We start from the raw sequence: 18411 nt of genomic DNA on the forward strand, positions 1-18411 counted from the left end.
CAAAGACCAATTCCACTTTCATTAGAATCATCGGGGAAAAACACTATCATTAGGAAAAGCAAAATGTCAAGAAAATTTATTTCCGCGCCGTTGCTACTGCAATTTGCTAATTGCTTGTGCAAGCGAAGCGATTAGCTTCAGTCATAGCTCGTGGACATGGCTGGATGCTCCACCGGCTCGCCTCTCCATCTCGAGGAACTCGCGGAGCGACGGCGCCCCGCTTCCGTTCTCCAGGTGGCTCCGGAGGCAGAGCGAGAGCAGCAGCGCCCTGAGCCTGCCGCTGCTCCTGCCCGCCCTCGCGCTCGGGCGGCGCCGGCTCTCCATGGCGTCCACGAGGCCGATCAGGCTCGCCAGCGTCATGCCGCCACCGCCGTGGCGCGGCAAGGACCAGGCCGACTGCGCTCGACAGGCAGTTGAATCAATGTTAGATCTCGTTACCAGCTGAGATGTTCCAAAGGTCTGCAATGCGTGCAATGCAAAAATTACCTCTGTGTCGAAATCAGTCGAAGGCAAGGATGAAGTGGGGTGTGAGGAGGTGAAGGTCGTGTCGAAGGAGGCCGAGCCTGACAGATCGACGCCTCTGAGCACTCCAGCTCCGACATTCAGAGCGCCCAATCCGAGAGGCCAGCCGTCCTGCCATGTCTCCCAATTAGCCGTAAACTTGCGTGAACAATTTGAGGCTAAAAGGATACATGTGTTACCATAAAACCGATAGAATTTGGGATCGCAAGAAGCTTAGACAACCGCACCTCATGCGCCATGACTGACTCTGTTCCGACTCGCAGAACCACAGGATAGAGCAGAGCAGGTGCGTAGGAGTAGCTGAACAGGACTGGAGATGTCCGGAGGTTCCATTTTATGGAGAAGAGAAAGGGATGTCACGTGAGAAAGCTATGATCTCACAGCCAATATTATCCCTTTTGCATCTGTTCGAGGCTTAAAAGGTGCAGGGAGATATAGAAATGCCACTGCTACATGGACGCGACCACATGAGACGGTCCTACACTCCTATGCTTTCACCCACTGCAGATCAGTGCTGGCGACTCGGCGCTGTTACTGTGAGCCACTGAGCTTCGTGCAGTTCGCATCGGCAGCATCGTGTGGACGAAGCGAAACTGGAGAGGCCCCGTGGTTAAGATAATCCGGGAAATCCTAGAAAGACGGTAGGAATCATTGACGGCGTAAATCGGACAAATGGGCGCCCGAGATCGAGACGGGAGACCACGGAAAGGGTGAAAAGGCTGGCGAGGCCGTTTGTGCAGCTGCATCGCATCCTGCGCTTGACTGCTTGCGCGCAGTCAGGTCTGCAGGTTTTCCTTCTCGAGCTCTTCGTTCGCTTCGTCGCCGAACCGGAGGAAAAAAGAAAAGAAAAGAACACGTCCTGCTGGAACGATGGCCCATCACTGCTCAACCAGGCCGAGGCATTTCGTGGGCCGCGACCACTATATGCGATTCCGGTCGCCTATCTTCACTTCGGCATCCTCTCTCAAAAAAAAAAACACTTCACTTCGGCAAATCTCTGGCAGTCCAGTCCGCTGGCACTGGCAGTCTGGCACGGACCACGGAGGGGCGGCCTGGGTTTTCTTCTTCCGTGGACGGCATGGCGTTGATCAGCATCTGCAGAAAAAAGTTGGTATTACGACGGGGAGTACTTGACCGGAGCAAACCCATTGAATTCCGCCAGCAGCCATTCCGCCGCGATGCCGAGCCCATTTTATTTCCGGCCTTCCGCACGCGAGAACGAGTCCCTGACCCTGACTGCCAAACCAGAGAGTCAAAAGGATGTCCTGGGATTTCCACGTGCTGATGAGTGCCTGCGTGGCAATTGGCATGGCCTAGATGAGTAGTCACCACGTCGCCACGGCTCTAGCTGCATGTTCTTTCTAGATGCCAATTCATCAGTTGGCTATCGCACAATGTCACTATGAAAAACTGAAAATGGTTCGGTCATCATCCCGGAACGAAGCATCGGTACATTCCATTTGTTCTCATAAAAAACGCATGCACGACGTCGCCGGTGCGATACGATCGAGACACGGCGGGCCAGGCAAAGCCGGACAGCCACAGAAGGACGCAAAAAATAGAGCCCCGCACCCACCACCTGCCCCATATCGATCGAAGCCGCCGGCGCACGGCGGACGCGCCACGCGCAGGCAGGCCGCACCACGTGACCTCAGCCGCGCCCACCACGGCAGGCAGCACCTCCTGCTCCAGTCCTGGCCCGGCACCACGGAATGCGGGTTCAAAATTCAAACGGCCTGCCTCCTCCTCCTCCCGTCCTCCGCCCCTCCCTGTTGACGTTTTGTCGCTGTCGCCGCCGTCCCAGGCCCATCCATCGCCCATCCGTCCCCGCCCCGTCCCGTCCAACCTTTTGAACGTTTCAAAGGAGGATCAGAGTCAGAGCGCAGCGGTGCGCAGCAGCAGCACAGCGCGGTGCTCTCCCCACCAATTAAGCTCGACCAGTGAGCGAGCGTCCACCTCCCCCTCGTAGCTGCCTCTGACCGCCCCCGCCTGTGCGTGCGTCACCCGGTGGTTTGGTTGCGCACCGTACCCAACGGCTCCGCCGGCACGGTACCGCTTGTTCGCTTGCGAGGTTGTGCGGAGTGGTTGCTGGCCGGCCGCCGCGGTGGCGGGCGATAAAGGCGAAGCCGCTGTCTCATCTGCGCTAGCGTCCGTCTCGACTCTCGATCGCTGTCTCTTCTCGGCTCTCGCCTCCTCGCCGCGGCAGGGGAGATACCGATCGCCATGGAAGCGCCCTTCTTCCACGAGCTCAGGCGCCAGGCGTCCTCCTACCTCACCGGCAAGATCCGCTCCGCGCGGCTCGCACTCACCGACGTCACCCCGACGCAGCTGTGAGTTGCTTGTTTTTCTAAGCCCTTTTCCGTGTTCCGTGGCGTTCACCCTGATGATCGGTTCCCCGGCGTCCGTGCCTGTGCGGTGTGTGTATGTGTAGCATGACGGAGGAGGCGACGAACGGGGACGCGTCGCCTCCGAACGTCAAGACGATGGGGCTCATAGCCCGGCAGGCGTTTGAGATCGACGAGTACGTCAGGATCGCCGACATCCTCCACAGTCGCTTCGCGAGCTTCGACCGGAGGCAGTGGCGGGAGGCCTACAAGGCGCTCCTCCTCCTGGAGCACCTCCTCACGCACGGGCCCCGCAGCGTCGCCGCCGAGTTTCAGAAGGACAGGGACGCCATCGACCGGATGGCCTCCTTCCAGCACATCGACGAGAAAGGGTAACCGCCGTGTCCTCACCTGACGTTCAAACGTACACCTTCGAGCGCGTGCTCATCTCACATGTATGTCGCGACGCTGATGCGATCTGTGTGAACTCGCCGCAGCTTCAACTGGGGCGTGACGGTGAAGAGCAAGTCGGAGCGGGTGCTCAAGCTGCTGGAGCGGGGGCCGTTCCTGGAGGAGGAGCGCGAACGGGCGCGCAAGATCGCGCGCGAGATCAAGGGCTTCGGCAGCTTCAACCTCAGCAGCGCGTCGCGGGCCCTGGAGCAGCCACAACCAGGTGAGGAGGACGGCAGCCGTGGCTACGGCCGGAGCAACTCGCAGTACGAGGAGCGGTGGCGGCGCCAGGACGACGACTGCGACGGCGACGGTGGCCGCGGCTACGGCCGGAGCAACCCGTCGCAGGTCGAGGAGCGGTGGAGGCAAGAGGAGGGCGATGACGGTGACAAGGAGAACCTGATAACAAGGCCGGAGCCGCCGCGGGTCGCGCGGGAAGTGGAGGCGGAGGAGCCGCACCATCGCCACCCGTTCCACGGGTTCGGGCAGCAGCGGCCGGAGGCGATGCTGCTCCTGAGCCAGTAACGGGATCAGGAGGTCGCTCTCATGGCGCGATGTGAAAAGAACCGTGTGCTGAACTAGCCTTTCTCCCATTCTGCGAAGCCTGTAAGGTCAGTGGTTAGCTGACACTGCCTAGTGTTTGGGCACTCTGAACTCTGAACTGGGTGTTATCGTGGATCCAGTTCGCTACGGCATGCTTCGCCATGAATCGCTGCCCAGCCTTGTAAATTTCTATGCTTCAGTTTCTGATGCCAGGATGTACTACGAGAGAACATATAGACAAGTCTCAGGCTTCCGGCAAATCTCTATAAAACTCTTCACTAAGTTTTGTGTGATTACAAAGATCTAATTGGTCAGCAATGTTGACCACGTCTATAATTCCAGGAATGAGATAATGAAATCCTCCTGCCCAAGTGCAGTTGGGCCAATCTGAAGTCTGAACCATATGTCCATATGCCTGCTTGAGTCCAATCAAGCAGCTAGCCTGCCTATCAGTTCGCACTGAAGGAAAGCCAGGGAAAAGTATTGCTGGTCCAGTAATCCAGTTCCTAGTGACCAGTCTATTTTCAGGAAAGCAAGGGAAACTATACAGGTCCAGTTCACATTTCACTTTCAAAGCCACTGTTGAGCTACTATTCCAAGATTAACACAATTAAAGCACCAATCACTAAAACTGTAAGCTAAACACTGCCTAGAAGCCTCGCGCTGTATATACGTTCTACTAGTAGTAGTACATACCTAATGGCCGTCATCATTGCACTATTTACCGTCACAGGGTTCCAGTAATTATTTTCTGTGTGCACTATTGACCACCTCAATACTTTCTGGGGGGTGAGTAAAAGCAAGATGGACCGACCCCTTGCTGTAGCACAAAGGCTCTCCAGCTCGCGGTCTAGGACATGCACATGCCGACATGCGTAGTAGCATAGCAGGATGGTATGAATAGATTCCTCAGGCAACATATAACTACTATGTGGTAGTGGACCAGTGGGCAGCCGCACACCTTTTTTTGACTCTGTTATCATGGTTATAATCATCTGTTTCCTACCAGAGCATGGCATAATTGCCTGCAAAACTAATCATGTAACAAGTTCTTTTTCTAGACCAGCCTGCGTACAAAGTACAAACTACCACTGATAGTGTTAGATAAAGATCAACAGCAGAACCAAAGCAGAATTACGGATTGTCCACATCTACATGTATGCAAGATTATCATACCGAGAAGTGTCACAGACATAATTCGACAACTAGTACCAGCAATCCTACAAAGTGCACGGTCTCCACTAGAAAAGAAAAACAATAACAAGGTAACCAAAAGGGATGTGCTCAACTGGTCAACAGTTCAGACCTCATAAACCGGTTAGAGGTAACTCACCTGTCAAAATAACCAGAAAACCAGTGCAAGCTTCTGCTAGTTAAAACATCCTCCTCTGGTTATCAGATCAATGCATATAGCAAGGATTAAAAAAAATCTCTGAAGCCAGCTAGTAGTGCTACATCTTGAATTTTCCTAACAAAAACTGCTGATTTACTGATGTTATTGCAGCGTATGGCTATGAATTTCACTAGTACTCCCTCCATTCCAAAATGTAGGTCGTTTTGGCTTTTCTTGATACATAGATATTGCTATACACCTAAATATAGGATTATATCTAGATACATAGCTAAATTTATGTATCTAGAAAAGCTAAAACGACCTACATTTTGTAACGGAGGGAGTACATTTTTATTTTTACCTTCTTACGTAGCTAATAATATCAGAAAACAGAAAGTACAATAATATACATGAAGAGCTAACATGTGATCACAAAGTCACAGGCTAACTTCCACAGCTGCATCGAACAAAAAGCATCCACTGACATCAAACCTGTCCTCCCAGTTTGGATCACTTGAAGTTGCTCCAGTCTTTTGCTTTACCCAAGATATTTTAGCATGTGACATGTCTCCTTTCACATCTTTCAAGTCCTTTGAAAATACAATTTTACAGAAACGTTAAAGCAAAATTTAGCCTCCTTTAACTTAGTCTGCTGTGTTAGTATCGTAGTCTTATCTCCAGAAAGATTGATGTAGTCTTATCTCCAGAAAGATTGACCTTGTTCACATTCTAGGCTAATGTAGTAATGTCAGATGCAAAAATGTGCAATGTGCATATCGTAAAACAGATGAAGAATCACAGGCTAATCTAGCATTAATAACAGCAAACTGAGTGAGACTAGGCCTTGCAACAGAAACATGGGAAAAATGACCAGATTCTAAAGCTGTAATCTAAAGGACAAGTGGTAAATTCCAGTTCCATATTCAGTATTAACTAAGATCATTTATATCCGAACAGTTAGCTGTACCACAATAGTTGACGAGTGCAGTGCAGTGCACGCAGTAGATCACAATGGTGGTCTTAACAGCATGCTGCAGTAAGACCGCCCTTTCTGATAAGACCTATGAGTGTGCAGTACATCAATGCAAATGCAAGTATGCAACAAACAGTTCTTGCGTAGACCTTTTCGTTCGCAGGCTCTGAATGAGCAGCCCCACAAGACTAACATAAGCCCAATTATCTGTTAGACTGTTACTTGCTTATCATACATTCATACATACCACTGAAATGAATAACGCCCCAGAACACACCTTAGATGCCCAAACTTTCCCCAATGCTGTTTTTTCAGCATGTCTCAAAGTGGTGCCTCATTTTATTTCTTTGGTTAAAACAACCCAAACTCTACTGTTCATTGGGAACAATACATCAGAAAATAGCTTATATTCTGCTCTATTTTTTGAGTGACACAGAGGGCGTGCACATTGAATAGTAGCAACCAAACTGATAGATTAATTTATGAATGATCCAAAAGAGTTTGTAATATTTGCTTGAGTGAAGATCCTATACTTTTGGGATTTTGGCTACAGGTATCAGGTTTTAGTCAGTTTTCAACTATTCCGAAATGCATTTATGCAACAAATCTCATTATGCAACAATGCTTGATTGATCGAACCCATGTTTGCAAAAGAACGAACCAAATGTGGTCAGCTATCATAGGCATCCCCAACATCTGCTTATTTCAGGGTAATAATTCCATGGGTCCCATTGAGGTCATGACTCCTGCAAAGTACGCATGAGCTGCACATGACGGAACAGGCCTGGTAACTAATCAACTAAAACATGGGCCACCTCTCAAGGGAAACTACAAAAGAATTATCATGCATAGCTAGTGGTCCTGCAAAGAAAACAACTGCTCATGCTGAACACTGAAGCACCACAGAATAGCAGGCATATCAGCATAAGAACTACACGTAGCAACAAGTATTTCTCATTCTGATATGCTTTCCCTCTGTGTGTACTACAGCAACTTGGTTGGTACTCCGGCCTAGTTGATATTTTGTGCTCAGCCACTTAATGTCTATAATCTCCAAAAAAGAAAGAAAAATGATTTTTTTTCAACTTCAGCAATGCGCTGCTAAATATACGACATTCTACTAGATAACTCAAATTAGTAATATGCAAGGCACGAACAAAGTGCTTGATCTTGAGATGAGATTCAGTAATTCCACCTAAATTGTTCAACACGTGTATGCAAAATTTACCCCACCAAATTTATTTAAAAAATTACCCCATCAAATTTCTTTCTAGCCAGAGGCTGTCAGCTGCCAGTAAGTTTCCACAGGGAGCTTTTGCACTTTGAACCTCAGCTGGCAGCTAACTTGTCATTCATGTGAGACCTCAGTTCTACCACTAGAGTCAAATAATCTAACATGGTAGAGTAACCTCATTATAGCATGAGTATTCATACCACAATATCTTGCGAGATTGTGAAACTCTCAGCCTGGGCAGAGCGGGAGACAGCACAACCGCTTATCCATTCCATGGTGATATATCCCCTCAGTCCAGTTCTATTGAATTCACTCTCTCAGATCGAATCCTGATGCTAAATTCCCCACAATGACGCCTCCATTTGAACCTTCAAAGCTGAGTTCAAACACAAGCAAAAAGAGAAGGATGCTCAAAATAGAAAACACCTCAAAATAGAAAACGCTATAACGCTATTCATTGTGGAACACAAGGACTGCATAGATTCTAGACATGATATTATTTCCCTTTTGCCACATGACAACAGGAAAAAGAAGATGGAATAATCAAGTGAAGCAACTAATTTTTTTTGCTACTTTGCAGTTACGGAATTCTCTCCCCAACCCATCCATTTTCCGGTGTAGACGTTCTAGACAGTAAGAAGAACAAAAACTGAGCACAAGGAAGCAAGCAACGAGCACACCTGGATCTCATACCAGAGATAGTAACAGATGCAGCTGTAGATACATGAATCCTATACAACACCAAGAAATCCCATTTGCTGTCGCCAAAGCAGCTGACGACTCACTATCTTCGCCGTGCAGGTCAGGCGGGGATGACAGCCTTGTCGGCGGTGTCCGCTCGTTCCCGGCGTCGCCGGGTGCCATTGTGGCTGAAGGTGGTGCCATGGCAGTGCTCTCAGAATCCCCCCGGCTGAACATTTCCTTGGGTAGTAGAACCTTGGAGACGGCGAAGACTGACACAGGGTTTTGGTCGAACACCGTGCGGGTGATGGATGCCTGCACGACGCCGGTGTCAATGGCAATGGAGCCATTGACGCGGGTTATATTTAGGGTGAAGCGGCCAGCCTCGGTGTACTCAGTCGCGAGCGTGGGCTGGACGGGGTTCACGATGGACTCGAGGGAGCCGAGCGGGTAGTAGGAGTGCAGCACGTGGAAGCGGAGCACAACGGCCTTGCGCTCAGCCGGGAGGGACTGGAGGTGGTCGGTGGCGGGGAGGCCGGCGAAGGCATCGTCGGTGGGGACGAAGACGGTGATGCCGGCGCCGTGCTCGTCGCCCTCAAATTCGCTCACCACACCGGAAGCCTGCAGCATGGAGGCCGCCACGTTGAATCCCCGCGCGTCGGTGAGGACCCGGGTGATGTTCACCGGCGGGGGCGGACGGCTCTCGGAGGCCGCGAGGTCGAATCCGGAAGGGACGATAAGGCCACCCACAGCGAGGACGCTGAGGTTGTAGGGCACCGCGGTCACGGCGCCGAGGACGGTGGCGTTGGACCCCGGGGACGGCGCCGGCGAGCGGACCACGACGGTGGAGTTTGCCCCCGCGGTGAGGTTGACGGCGCCGAGGTCGGAGGGCGCGCGGCCCGTGGTCTGGAACAGCGTCGTCACGAGCTTCCCGGACGCGGGGAGGTGGGCGAGGTCGAACGGGGAGAGGTACTCGAGCAGGACGTGGTACCGCAGCACGTCGGCGATGTCGGCGCCGGCGCCGGCCGCGAACGCCGATGGCGACCGCGGCAGGTTGGCATTCGGCACGGCCAGCAGCGTCAGCGAGGACCTCCCGGCCAGCTCCCCGGCCACGGGGGTGGACGCCAGCAGTCGCGCGAAGTCGGCGAAGTTGGGGAACGCCGAGAGCACGGCCGTGACGTTGACCCCGGCCGCGGGGGAAGGCAGCGCGGCCGCCGCCGCGAGCAGCGCCAGCACCGCAACCTCAAGCGCGAGGCGCGGCGAGACGGGAGCGGCGCCCGAGCCTCTCCCCATCTCGCCAGTGGAGTGGAGTGGGGAGTGAGTGGGACTGTGGGAGATAGATGACGACGGGGGGAGAGGGACGGGGGCTGCCCTGAATCCCTGATGAGAGGGGAATATTTTGGTGTTTTCGGGGGTGTTTGGATGCGGGGTACTAAACTTTAGGAGGGGTCACATCGGATGTTCGGACACTAATTAGGAGGACTAAACATGAGCTAATTATAAAACTAACTGCAGAACCCCTATACTAATTCGCGAGACGAATCTATTAAGCCTAATTAATCCATCATTAGCAAATGGTTACTGTAGCACCACATTGTCAAATCATGGACTAATTAGGCTTAATAGATTCGTCTCGCGAATTAGACTCCATCTGTGTAATTAGTTTTATAATTAGACTATATTTAATACTCCTAATTAGTATCCAAACATCCGATGTGACGGGTACTAAAATTTATGGGGGTGTATCCAAACACCCCCGAAGGTGACTTTGGTGTCTGAAAGGGGTGACTTGTGTGGAGTGGAGCGGCGGAATTGATGGCGTGGGTGTGTAGGTGGCTTGGACTATAGCAGCTGCGCCAGCTCGCAGCCCGCCAGGCGCTTTTGCAAAGTGTACCATTGATATGCTGGTAGCGTCACGTGTGCCTTGGTTCTTCTCTTCGACAAATTGGCGCTCACTGAAGCTGGTGGTACCAGTACTCTGCATCACTATTTTTCGATGCTTATATCATCCTTCGATTTGCTGATACAACCCAAAACGCAAAATGTTACTACTCATACCCAGCTTAAAGCTTGGGGACCACATATCTCATTTACCTAGAAAATAAGTTTTGATCCCATCTACTCCATCCGTTCCAAATTGTAGATCGTTGTGCCTTTTTTATTGCATATATTTTTTTATACATTTAGTCATATATTATATCGTCATATATTATATCTAAATGCAAAGTAAAAACTATACAACTAGAAAAACCAAAACGATCTACAATTTGGGACAAATGAAATATCTAGAAATCCCAGCATTTTCGTGATAACTAGATGTTCACTCTGGCGTGCATGAGAGAGGAGACTGCCATAGGGGTTCAAATGTAGCACGTGAACAGTACGGGGCAGGAATTATAGCTGTAGCAGGATTACGTTTTTTTTTCTTTTGAAATATCGGCAGGGATACTTTTGTTAGGGTGAAACTTGGGTCCAAAACAGCAGGAATGCTGAACTTTTTCTATTTAACCAGAGTCCGCAGCGCTGGGACGACAGATGATATATCTGAGTTCGACTCGAGAAATCTTGATCAGTAGCAAAAGCACCTGCTAAAAAATGGATCACCGCAAGAAACAAACCTACCTGCTTCAGATCACTACAGTTAAAAGGCTGCCTTTCCACATAATTAACTCAACCAACAAGCACAAAGAAATGAAGAGGAACACAATACCTTTGCCATGATATGCTGATCCATTCAGGCAATCCCCCAGCCTGCTGAGATGCAAATATGCAATGCAGTCATTGCGCAAATCCTGCTTGCTGCTCTAGATGCAACATCGACACGCTCACCGACCTCTCAACCTTTGAAACGCAATGCAGTCAGCAAGCACATCCTGCTTGCTTCTTGAGTGGCAACATCAAGAACTAGAATCTAGGAATAAAGATTAGCTTTAGGCTGTTTCCATCTTTGAACTGGTAGTAATTGCTTTGTGTCCAAGTAAGTTGCCACAAATAATACAGTAAAAAGGTTACAGCAAAGAGACGAGAACTGAATTCTGAGAAATGGTTGATAAACTTAACCAAATGAAAATGTCATCTTTGCTACAAAATTGTGTGTGAAAATTGCTTCCCAGCTAAGCAATGTACAAGGGAACTACTACTACACTGAGTGGATTAGCACTAAGTTGTTAACGTAGCCCTAGATATTGTTACATACATCTACTGTAGACATGAATCAGTGTATTGTTAGCACCAGGGGTCAGATGAAAAGAATTTGATGTATCTCAGTTGCTCCAGGCTATACAAGCAGCACCCAACCTGGGGAGGATGGAATGGACGAGCAACAGTTCAGTAGGGATGCTTGGAGGATATGGAACATCTCACCACCAGACAGCAGGCAAAGAATAAGGAATCAAGGATGCCATGACACCGAGAACGAATTGGGGTCAGTCGATCATGTCAAGATACAACTATTAGATGTTATCTGGACTGGATGGATTTGGAGTGTTCTGATTTGTTTGAACGACACATGCAATCAGGGCATGGAAAGGTGTATACTGATTCATTTGCTCTTTTTATCTCAATACCCTTGGCGTCGCTATGTGCTCTCATATTGAATAACTGGCGTTTCAGGGACTTCCACCTGCACAAAACCAAAGCATAATTTGAACAAGATGAAATATATATGTTTAAAAGTGAAGAATGTAGAAGAAAAAGGCAATCAAACATGTCTAATAAATGACAGCAATGGCGTACCCAATACGTGGACTGTCAAATAGTATGGCCAATCTTCTTTTATCGGGCTTAATTGTCTTGGCATGGCCACCATACAAGTATCTCCTATGGCCAATAAGAAAATGAGGAAAATTACCACCTTGGGTAGTCACGAAAACCTCACTATGAACACAAACACTGTAGTCAATAGCTGCCATCCTTGAGGAGAAGTTCTGCAGACATGAGTTGTCTTAAAGATTAGATACTTAAAAGGACAGTAAAGAAAAAAAAAATACAACCATCCTACATACCTTGAATGGAGAAAGTTCTTCATCCGATGCCAAAGTTTCTTTAGTCTGTAGGAGAGGGAACATTTCAAGTAGAGGAGCCATGTTCTTTTCTGCTTTATATATCCTTCCAGAAGCCAAATAGATCGCGGTATTATTGCTGAAACCCATTCCACGCAGCATTAATCCAACCTAAGAATCAGCATAAGCGTGTAATGAGTCAGGACATATTTATTCAGCAACGACTGTTGTATTTGCTCAACGATGAAATTCCTGAAGCTTCTTGCCAAGCAGAAAAACCATCTTTTAAATACAGACATACCTCCAAAGGTGTCAGTGGACATTTCCCATTCATCCTGATTGCTCCAGGCCTTATTACACGGCCTGGCCTAGTAAACTTCCCTCTCCAACCTTTTTCCCTGGCTGCATCCAATTCCTTCTTTTCATTGTCACCGCCATCAAATACGCAACAAGAGAAGGCAACCATATCCTGAAAAGGAATGATCAATGGCTCAGAATTCTCCTGTCTAATCACCATAGGCATAGCATCAGAAGAGGAAAGCAAACAGAAAAGTTAACTTGTGTTTTTTTCCTGTACTTCGGATAAACCAGGGGTCTAGGACCTAGCAGTATCTGAAACATCCTGGTGGTTCTTCACCACTCTTGGGATGTTTTGTTGTTTGAGGAATAAACTGAGGATAAATATTGGGTAGAAAACTAACCTCTTCAAAGCGGAGATGCACTGCTACGTACTTCCCATTGTTTTCGGCACTTTTTTCTCTCATTCGAGAAACTAAAGTGTTAGATAGAGCTGTGATTGATTTAGAAAATTTTAAGGCTTCAAAATTTGCTAGACATCTCAGACGTTGAACAGCCGGAGGGGCATCAAACGACAGCCGATTTGCAAAAGGCGATATCCTTATGAGCCTGAAATTCGTAGACAAGTTCAAAGTTCATAAGTAAACAATAACTATTACTTAGAAATATCACAAAACATCAGACGTTCTTAAGAACTGCAACTCAGCATTGAATTGAACCCACCTTTCTTCAATCAACTTAGGGAGAACAGCATCTTCATAGAACTGGATAGGAGACCAAGCCTTTATCTTGAAATTAAATGCATTACTCAAATTGTGACCAAACCGCTCCATTATGAACTCAGGCACCTTGTTAACCACCCGGACATCATTTTTTAAATGTTGGATAAAGTGATCTTCATCATAAATATCACCAAACTTGCTGTGTAAAAAACATAGATGTAAGTAGCTAACTTGTGCTGTAGTAAGCAAAAAAAAAAGTGCCATTAATTAGATATTTTAATCATTTTAACTGTTAACAGGTTTTAATGCACTGAAATTATGACCATTTCGGGGAGAAAAAAGATACAGGACGTGACAATAAAGTACATAGACCTGTCTGATGATAAACTCAAGACTAACCAAAGGTCTTGATGCAATGAAGAATACATAGAGTTAATAAAAGGACACATAAAAATTTGAGCGAGTGTGAGAGACCTAGGATCCATCCAGATGCTGTGATAGTGGAAGTTTGGGATTACAAGAGTTGCATTCAGAAAACCGGCAACAGCAACTGCATTGCAAATCTGCAAAATAAATTTTAAGTTCAAAAACAGTAGAAAGGAATTCAGCAAACATTACATTGTGAACCACACAGAGTGGTAGTAGTGATAAAGAACCACTAATGAAAGATACCGATGTTCGTTGTTGATTCAAACCACCATTTGCCTCAACATAAATGTAGCCATTTGATTCAGGCAAACCTACCATGATTAATAAAAAAATGATTAGATACTTCCCTCAAGATAAAAATGCATTACACAAAAATGACATCCTAAAGTACACAAAGTAGAGTGATAAGTAAAGGCAGAGTAAAAATGTCAAACACACAAACTACAATAAATTGCAAAACAAAGGTTCATATGCATCTATCACCAGCTCATTGGCATTATGAGTACTTAGCCCTAAAATGATTTCTTATAAGCAAAATGCTCAAGACCTGAGCAAGTGCAACATCAGATCTCAGCACCAGCCAGGTCTGGAAATGCAAGGCCTTGCTCTTTAGGTCACCCAAAGCCCATAAGAGCACTATAATATTGATGAAAATATAAAATTTTATATAATATTTGATAGTTCTACTTTTTAATAAGAAATACAATTAAACATGTAAAAGATTATATATCATTCACTATATTGAGGCCAATCCAGCTCAAGGTTAAAGACTAGGAAACTAAAGCCTGAGCATCGGGCCATTCATAAACTGGAATGCCCATGTCTATTTGTAATACAGAAGTCAGGGCTAAGAATGTTCCCATTTTTGTGAAAAGAAATTATACAAGCCAATAAAGCCAGCAACTTGTTCGAGAAAAATAAAGCCAGCAGCTAAGCCAATAAAAGGTGCCATATGCCGCCCTTTGGCACACATAAGATCTGTCAAATTGGGTCATCATGAAATAAAATGACCAAGTACCCCAAACCAGAAAACACTGAAATGGTTCCTATGGGGAATGGAACAAGTTAGATTCTTTCAAAATCGAAGCCATACTAGGACTAAACTACCATTTGAAATTACAAATATCAACAACCAGTTGCAACTTTTGAAATTCATTAATCATGACTTGCAAGACGGAAAAAAAAAATACAAATGGCATACCATCGGTATTATTGCTTATGCAAGGTCTCCAAATACCACCTCTGTAAGCATGCCGCCATACGGTTGCTAGCTACAAAAGTAAGAAATGACACCATTAATGAACCACATATACAAAATATGTATAACTGAACTTAAGACGGAGCCATGCAAATAGGGGCAGGATAAGTTGAAATGGAAAGTTTCAAAAAATAGAACAAAACAACAAATTTTTACCGCATTGAATATGATTATGTAATTCTAATATATTACATTGTCACACCTGATATGCAATGAAAACAAATCCAGCAGACAGTAAATACCAGTACCCAAATCTAAACTATTCCACAAGGGCACGATACATTTTACACACTTTCTGTAAAGATAGCACATATGTCACCTTACCGAGAGAGTTAGGCGCAAAGGTATTGATATAACTGACAGGGCAGATGCATATATTGTTACCTGCTATAGACTTGGGCCATTTACCTTAGCTATGGGAAAGTAGTGTCTATGTCTATCACGGGGTTATCCTAAAATACCATGTTGAGAAGGTTATTCAATTTACAAACAGTTCATGCATTTGAATAGTTTTCTCAAAATATTTGTTCTGTTTTCAAGTATACTGAAGTAGGCAATTCATTTAGAAAAAGGTTATGCATTGAATGCGTTACAGCTGGGGAAAAAAAGGTGCATTAATAAAATACAAATGAGATGTACTGCATAAACTCCACTAAGCAACATGTAAACATGAAAACCTACACATCTTATGACTTGATGAACAGACACACAAGTTGATCTGACAAAATTCCCAAAATCCAACATTCTGATTCTGGCCAAGCCAACCATTGTCTGCCGATTGAATAATATTCCATGACCCCCCACAAGCTGAAGCAGGTATCAACTGGTGAAACACCAACAGTTGCTCCAGTCATTCGGTACACACATGCGCAAACTAGCTTAAGAAATATAAAATCGGTACTCCACACATATTTCTATGAGTTTACTGCCACTCTCCAACAACTAGAAGATAACTTAACCCAAAACTTCGACCAAATCAGCCGTCACTAAAATAATCTGATCATGTAGCAACCACTATCCACAAGCACACAGTTCACTGTCTCTGCTCGATCAACTGACATGCTGAATCTTAGTTGGCATCAGATGATCCGAGTACGGCACACCAGAACTAAGGAAACCAGAGCACCGTTAAACCCACCAATCACCCAAAACGACCAGATACTTCCGTCACAAACACAATTCCCAGTCGAACAGACTGGGCCGCAGATGAGCAGGAGGAGCCACTTACCGCGTCAGTGGCGTTATCGGCGTCCATGTCGGCGCGGAGGCGGGCGTAGAGCTGCGGGCTGCGGTACATCGACCCGGGCGCGGGGCGCGAGATGATGCGGGGCACGCTGTCGAGCGAGATGGAGCCCATGTAGAGCAGCATCGCCGCCACGTACAGCAGCGGCGCGAAGAGGAACACCGCCTGCCGCCGCAGCAGCGCCGCGAGCGCCGCCCGCGCCGCCCTCCGCGCGACGCCCGCGCCGGCCCTCGCGGACCACCCACCCTTCGCCCCAGAGCCCCTCCTTCCCCACGCCCGCCGCGGCGACGAAGGCGGCGACGGCACGGCCGCCCCGCCCCCCGAGCTGCTGCCCAGCCGGCTGTACGCGTGGTTCTGCATCGAAGCCCCCGGGCCCGGGACCTCCTGGTACGAGTAGCCGCGCGCCGCCCGGGCTCGGAGCTGCCGTCCAGAGTTCGAGTCGGGGCTTCTCCCGCGTGATCGCCTTCCGCGGCGGCGTGGAGCGCGAGAAACCAAGGGAACGGGGCAGCTGGCGGCGGCGGCGGCGGCGGCGGGACGGTGGCGCTGCGCTTGTGCGGAGGGAGGGCGGGGGCGCATGTGCGCGGCGCGTGACCGCGTCCGCGTGCGCCGTGCGGGCTCGGGAGTCGGGGCTCGACTCGACCGCTCTCGCCTCTCGGGTGGACGGACCGTGGGGTGGCTCAGTGCTGGCTAGTCTAGTGTGTGCCCCGGTGCGGGTGGTGGTGGTGGTGGTTTCGGTGCGTCGGATTCGAGAAATTTTGTGCTTTTGAGGCGTGGGTTCGGTCGCGCGCCCTGGCGCTGACCGGGGATTTGGCCTTTTGGTCTGTTGGTTTGGGGTGGGGGCGTGGGGCGACGCACCTGCACGGGATGGAATGATGTGGACTCGGATTTGGAAGGGTTTAGCGTTCGGGTGGTGATCACGCGTGGGTCGGTGGTGGACAGTTGGGTTTGAGAGTAGATGCGCCGCGATCACGCTCGCCGCCTGTGAGCGTGCGTGATGGGAACACGGCGGTCTCACGGTCATAGTCTGTCAATGTCACGTTATGTTTAATCCGGACTAAAATTTATATCACATCAAATATTCGGAGGTTAATTAGAAGGATTAAATATGAGCTAATTAAAACTAATTACACAAATGGAGGCTAATTCACGATACGAATCTATTAAGCTTAATTAATCCATCATTAGCACATGTTTACTGTAGCATCACATTGTCAAATCATGGACTAATTGGACTTAATAGATTCATCTCACAAATTAATCTCCATCTGTGCAATTGGTTTTGTAGTTAATCTATATTTAATACTTTTAATTAGTATCTAAATATTTAATGTGATAGGAATTTTAGAAGGGGTCGAAGAAACAGACACCCTGTAATCTCATAGATGCTGAATGAGATGGGTGGCATGTGAGAAGCGGCATAGAAGTTGGAACTCGTCAATGGCTCGGCAATCGCCATGCGCGACTATTCGTCGATGACTTGATGGCGACAGGTTGATCACGTTGCCACATGTGATTACAGGTGCTCCGTACTAATATTTTGTATGTCGCGGATCTGTGTGGCGTACTGACGTCGTGTAGAAATATTCGATGCGGCATATGGACTGTACTTCAACACGGGTATGAGGATCTGACGTGTCATGTTGGTTTCGGAAGTCAAATGGCACGTGTAGTGTGCAAGTTGCAATGCCAGAGGCAGGCAGGCAGCCAAAAGGCACGCCTTTTCCTTAGCCGTGGAGAAAACTTCAGGCAGGCTCTTGGATTGATCCCTTTCCTCGTGTCAAAGTTCTCCTGGCTGCGCTAGTTTGTCCTGACTAGCATCAAAGGGCCTGTTCGCTTCAGCTTATTCAGCCGGCTTATCAGCCACCAAATAGTATTTTTCTCTCATAATAAATCAGCCGTTTCGGCTTTTCAGCCGGCTTATAAGCTGAAGCGAACAGGCCCAAATTCTTTCCGGAATATAATTTTTGTGTACAAGGGTGAAGCAAATAGAAATCTTTTCTGTTCTTCCTCTTTTCCAGTGTCGCCACTATTATTGTACGGTTCTTTGCGACTGGTATTCGGCTCAACGTTTTCAAGCTTTCCTTGTCCGCTAGTAAACTAAGGTCCCGTTTGGTTGGCTGAATCAGTTCCGATTTTTTTTAAATCACTAGAAATGCTGCTAAATGGTCACAGAAGAGATCGGTTCCAGCAAGAAATGTTTCTAGTGTCTCTGCTTTTTTCTACTATAGATAGAATCACCATCTAGATAGCTTCTCGTGATTCCGATTCCTATTGTCCTACCTCCCATCTAATCTATAAACATTTCTACTGATCCTTTTTAAGCGCAACAAGTTAAAATGGGTCGCATTTTAAACGTTCTTCACTCAAAAAGAAATCAATATTTTTTTAAATATATCAATTT

At 47.7% G+C, this 18411-nt stretch overlaps 4 protein-coding genes across 5 annotated transcripts; 1 reads left to right on the forward strand and 3 right to left on the reverse strand.

The window, feature by feature from the left end:
• LOC101757728 lies at positions 1 to 970 on the reverse strand. Its single transcript, XM_004970473.3, has 3 exons — positions 750 to 970; positions 487 to 633; positions 1 to 396 (listed from the first exon to the last, which is right to left on the reverse strand). The coding sequence occupies exons 1-3, from the start codon at positions 759 to 761 to the stop codon at positions 142 to 144; spliced, it is 414 nt and encodes a 137-aa protein (XP_004970530.1). The 5' UTR covers positions 762 to 970; the 3' UTR covers positions 1 to 141.
• A 1370-nt stretch (positions 971 to 2340) lies between these two features.
• LOC101758141 (epsin-3) lies at positions 2341 to 4132 on the forward strand. Its single transcript, XM_004970474.3, has 3 exons — positions 2341 to 2852; positions 2954 to 3238; positions 3344 to 4132. The coding sequence occupies exons 1-3, from the start codon at positions 2746 to 2748 to the stop codon at positions 3819 to 3821; spliced, it is 870 nt and encodes a 289-aa protein (XP_004970531.1). The 5' UTR covers positions 2341 to 2745; the 3' UTR covers positions 3822 to 4132.
• A 3174-nt stretch (positions 4133 to 7306) lies between these two features.
• Positions 7307 to 9429, reverse strand: LOC101758552 (fasciclin-like arabinogalactan protein 4). 2 transcript variants are annotated; one of them, XM_004970476.4, is made up of 2 exons: positions 8073 to 9429; positions 7307 to 7755 (listed from the first exon to the last, which is right to left on the reverse strand). In XM_004970476.4, exons 1-2 carry the CDS (start codon positions 9351 to 9353, stop codon positions 7750 to 7752), a joined length of 1287 nt encoding a protein of 428 aa, XP_004970533.1. In that variant the 5' UTR covers positions 9354 to 9429; the 3' UTR covers positions 7307 to 7749. The 2 variants fall into 2 exon arrangements, with proteins under 2 accessions (XP_004970533.1, XP_004970532.1); XM_004970475.3 differs by having other exon boundaries at positions 8060 to 9429.
• Positions 9430 to 10998: 1569 nt separating this feature from the next.
• LOC101759221 (uncharacterized protein At1g04910) lies at positions 10999 to 16690 on the reverse strand. The gene is made up of 10 exons (XM_004970477.4): positions 15996 to 16690; positions 14711 to 14780; positions 13753 to 13820; positions 13555 to 13643; positions 13082 to 13279; positions 12763 to 12967; positions 12363 to 12530; positions 12065 to 12232; positions 11796 to 11986; positions 10999 to 11682 (listed from the first exon to the last, which is right to left on the reverse strand). The coding sequence occupies exons 1-10, from the start codon at positions 16584 to 16586 to the stop codon at positions 11520 to 11522; spliced, it is 1911 nt and encodes a 636-aa protein (XP_004970534.2). The 5' UTR covers positions 16587 to 16690; the 3' UTR covers positions 10999 to 11519.
• Between the last annotated feature and the right edge of the window lie 1721 nt (positions 16691 to 18411).

The sequence above is a fragment of the Setaria italica genome, chromosome V, assembly GCF_000263155.2.
Source record: "Setaria italica strain Yugu1 chromosome V, Setaria_italica_v2.0, whole genome shotgun sequence".
NCBI classification, from domain to species: domain Eukaryota; kingdom Viridiplantae; phylum Streptophyta; class Magnoliopsida; order Poales; family Poaceae; genus Setaria; species Setaria italica.

Bases quoted from the DNA above. Each gene is read 5' to 3' on its own strand.
- LOC101757728 (XM_004970473.3), bottom strand. The intron at 397-486 runs GTAATTTTTGCA...TGTCGAGCGCAG, and splicing joins CGACTGATTTCGACACAGAG to TCGGCCTGGTCCTTGCCGCG.
- LOC101758141 (XM_004970474.3), top strand. From the start codon at position 2,746: ATGGAAGCGCCCTTCTTCCACGAGCTCAGGCGCCAGGCGTCCTCCTAC. The intron at 2,853-2,953 runs GTGAGTTGCTTG...GTGTATGTGTAG, and splicing joins GACGTCACCCCGACGCAGCT to CATGACGGAGGAGGCGACGA. The intron at 3,239-3,343 runs GTAACCGCCGTG...AACTCGCCGCAG, and splicing joins CAGCACATCGACGAGAAAGG to CTTCAACTGGGGCGTGACGG.
- LOC101758552 (XM_004970476.4), bottom strand. From the start codon at position 9,353: ATGGGGAGAGGCTCGGGCGCCGCTCCCGTCTCGCCGCGCCTCGCGCTT.
- LOC101759221 (XM_004970477.4), bottom strand. From the start codon at position 16,586: ATGCGCCCCCGCCCTCCCTCCGCACAAGCGCAGCGCCACCGTCCCGCC. The intron at 14,781-15,995 runs GTAAGTGGCTCC...TTACTTTTGTAG, and splicing joins CCGATAACGCCACTGACGCG to CTAGCAACCGTATGGCGGCA. The intron at 13,644-13,752 runs GTATCTTTCATT...TTTATTTTGCAG, and splicing joins TGAATCAACAACGAACATCG to ATTTGCAATGCAGTTGCTGT.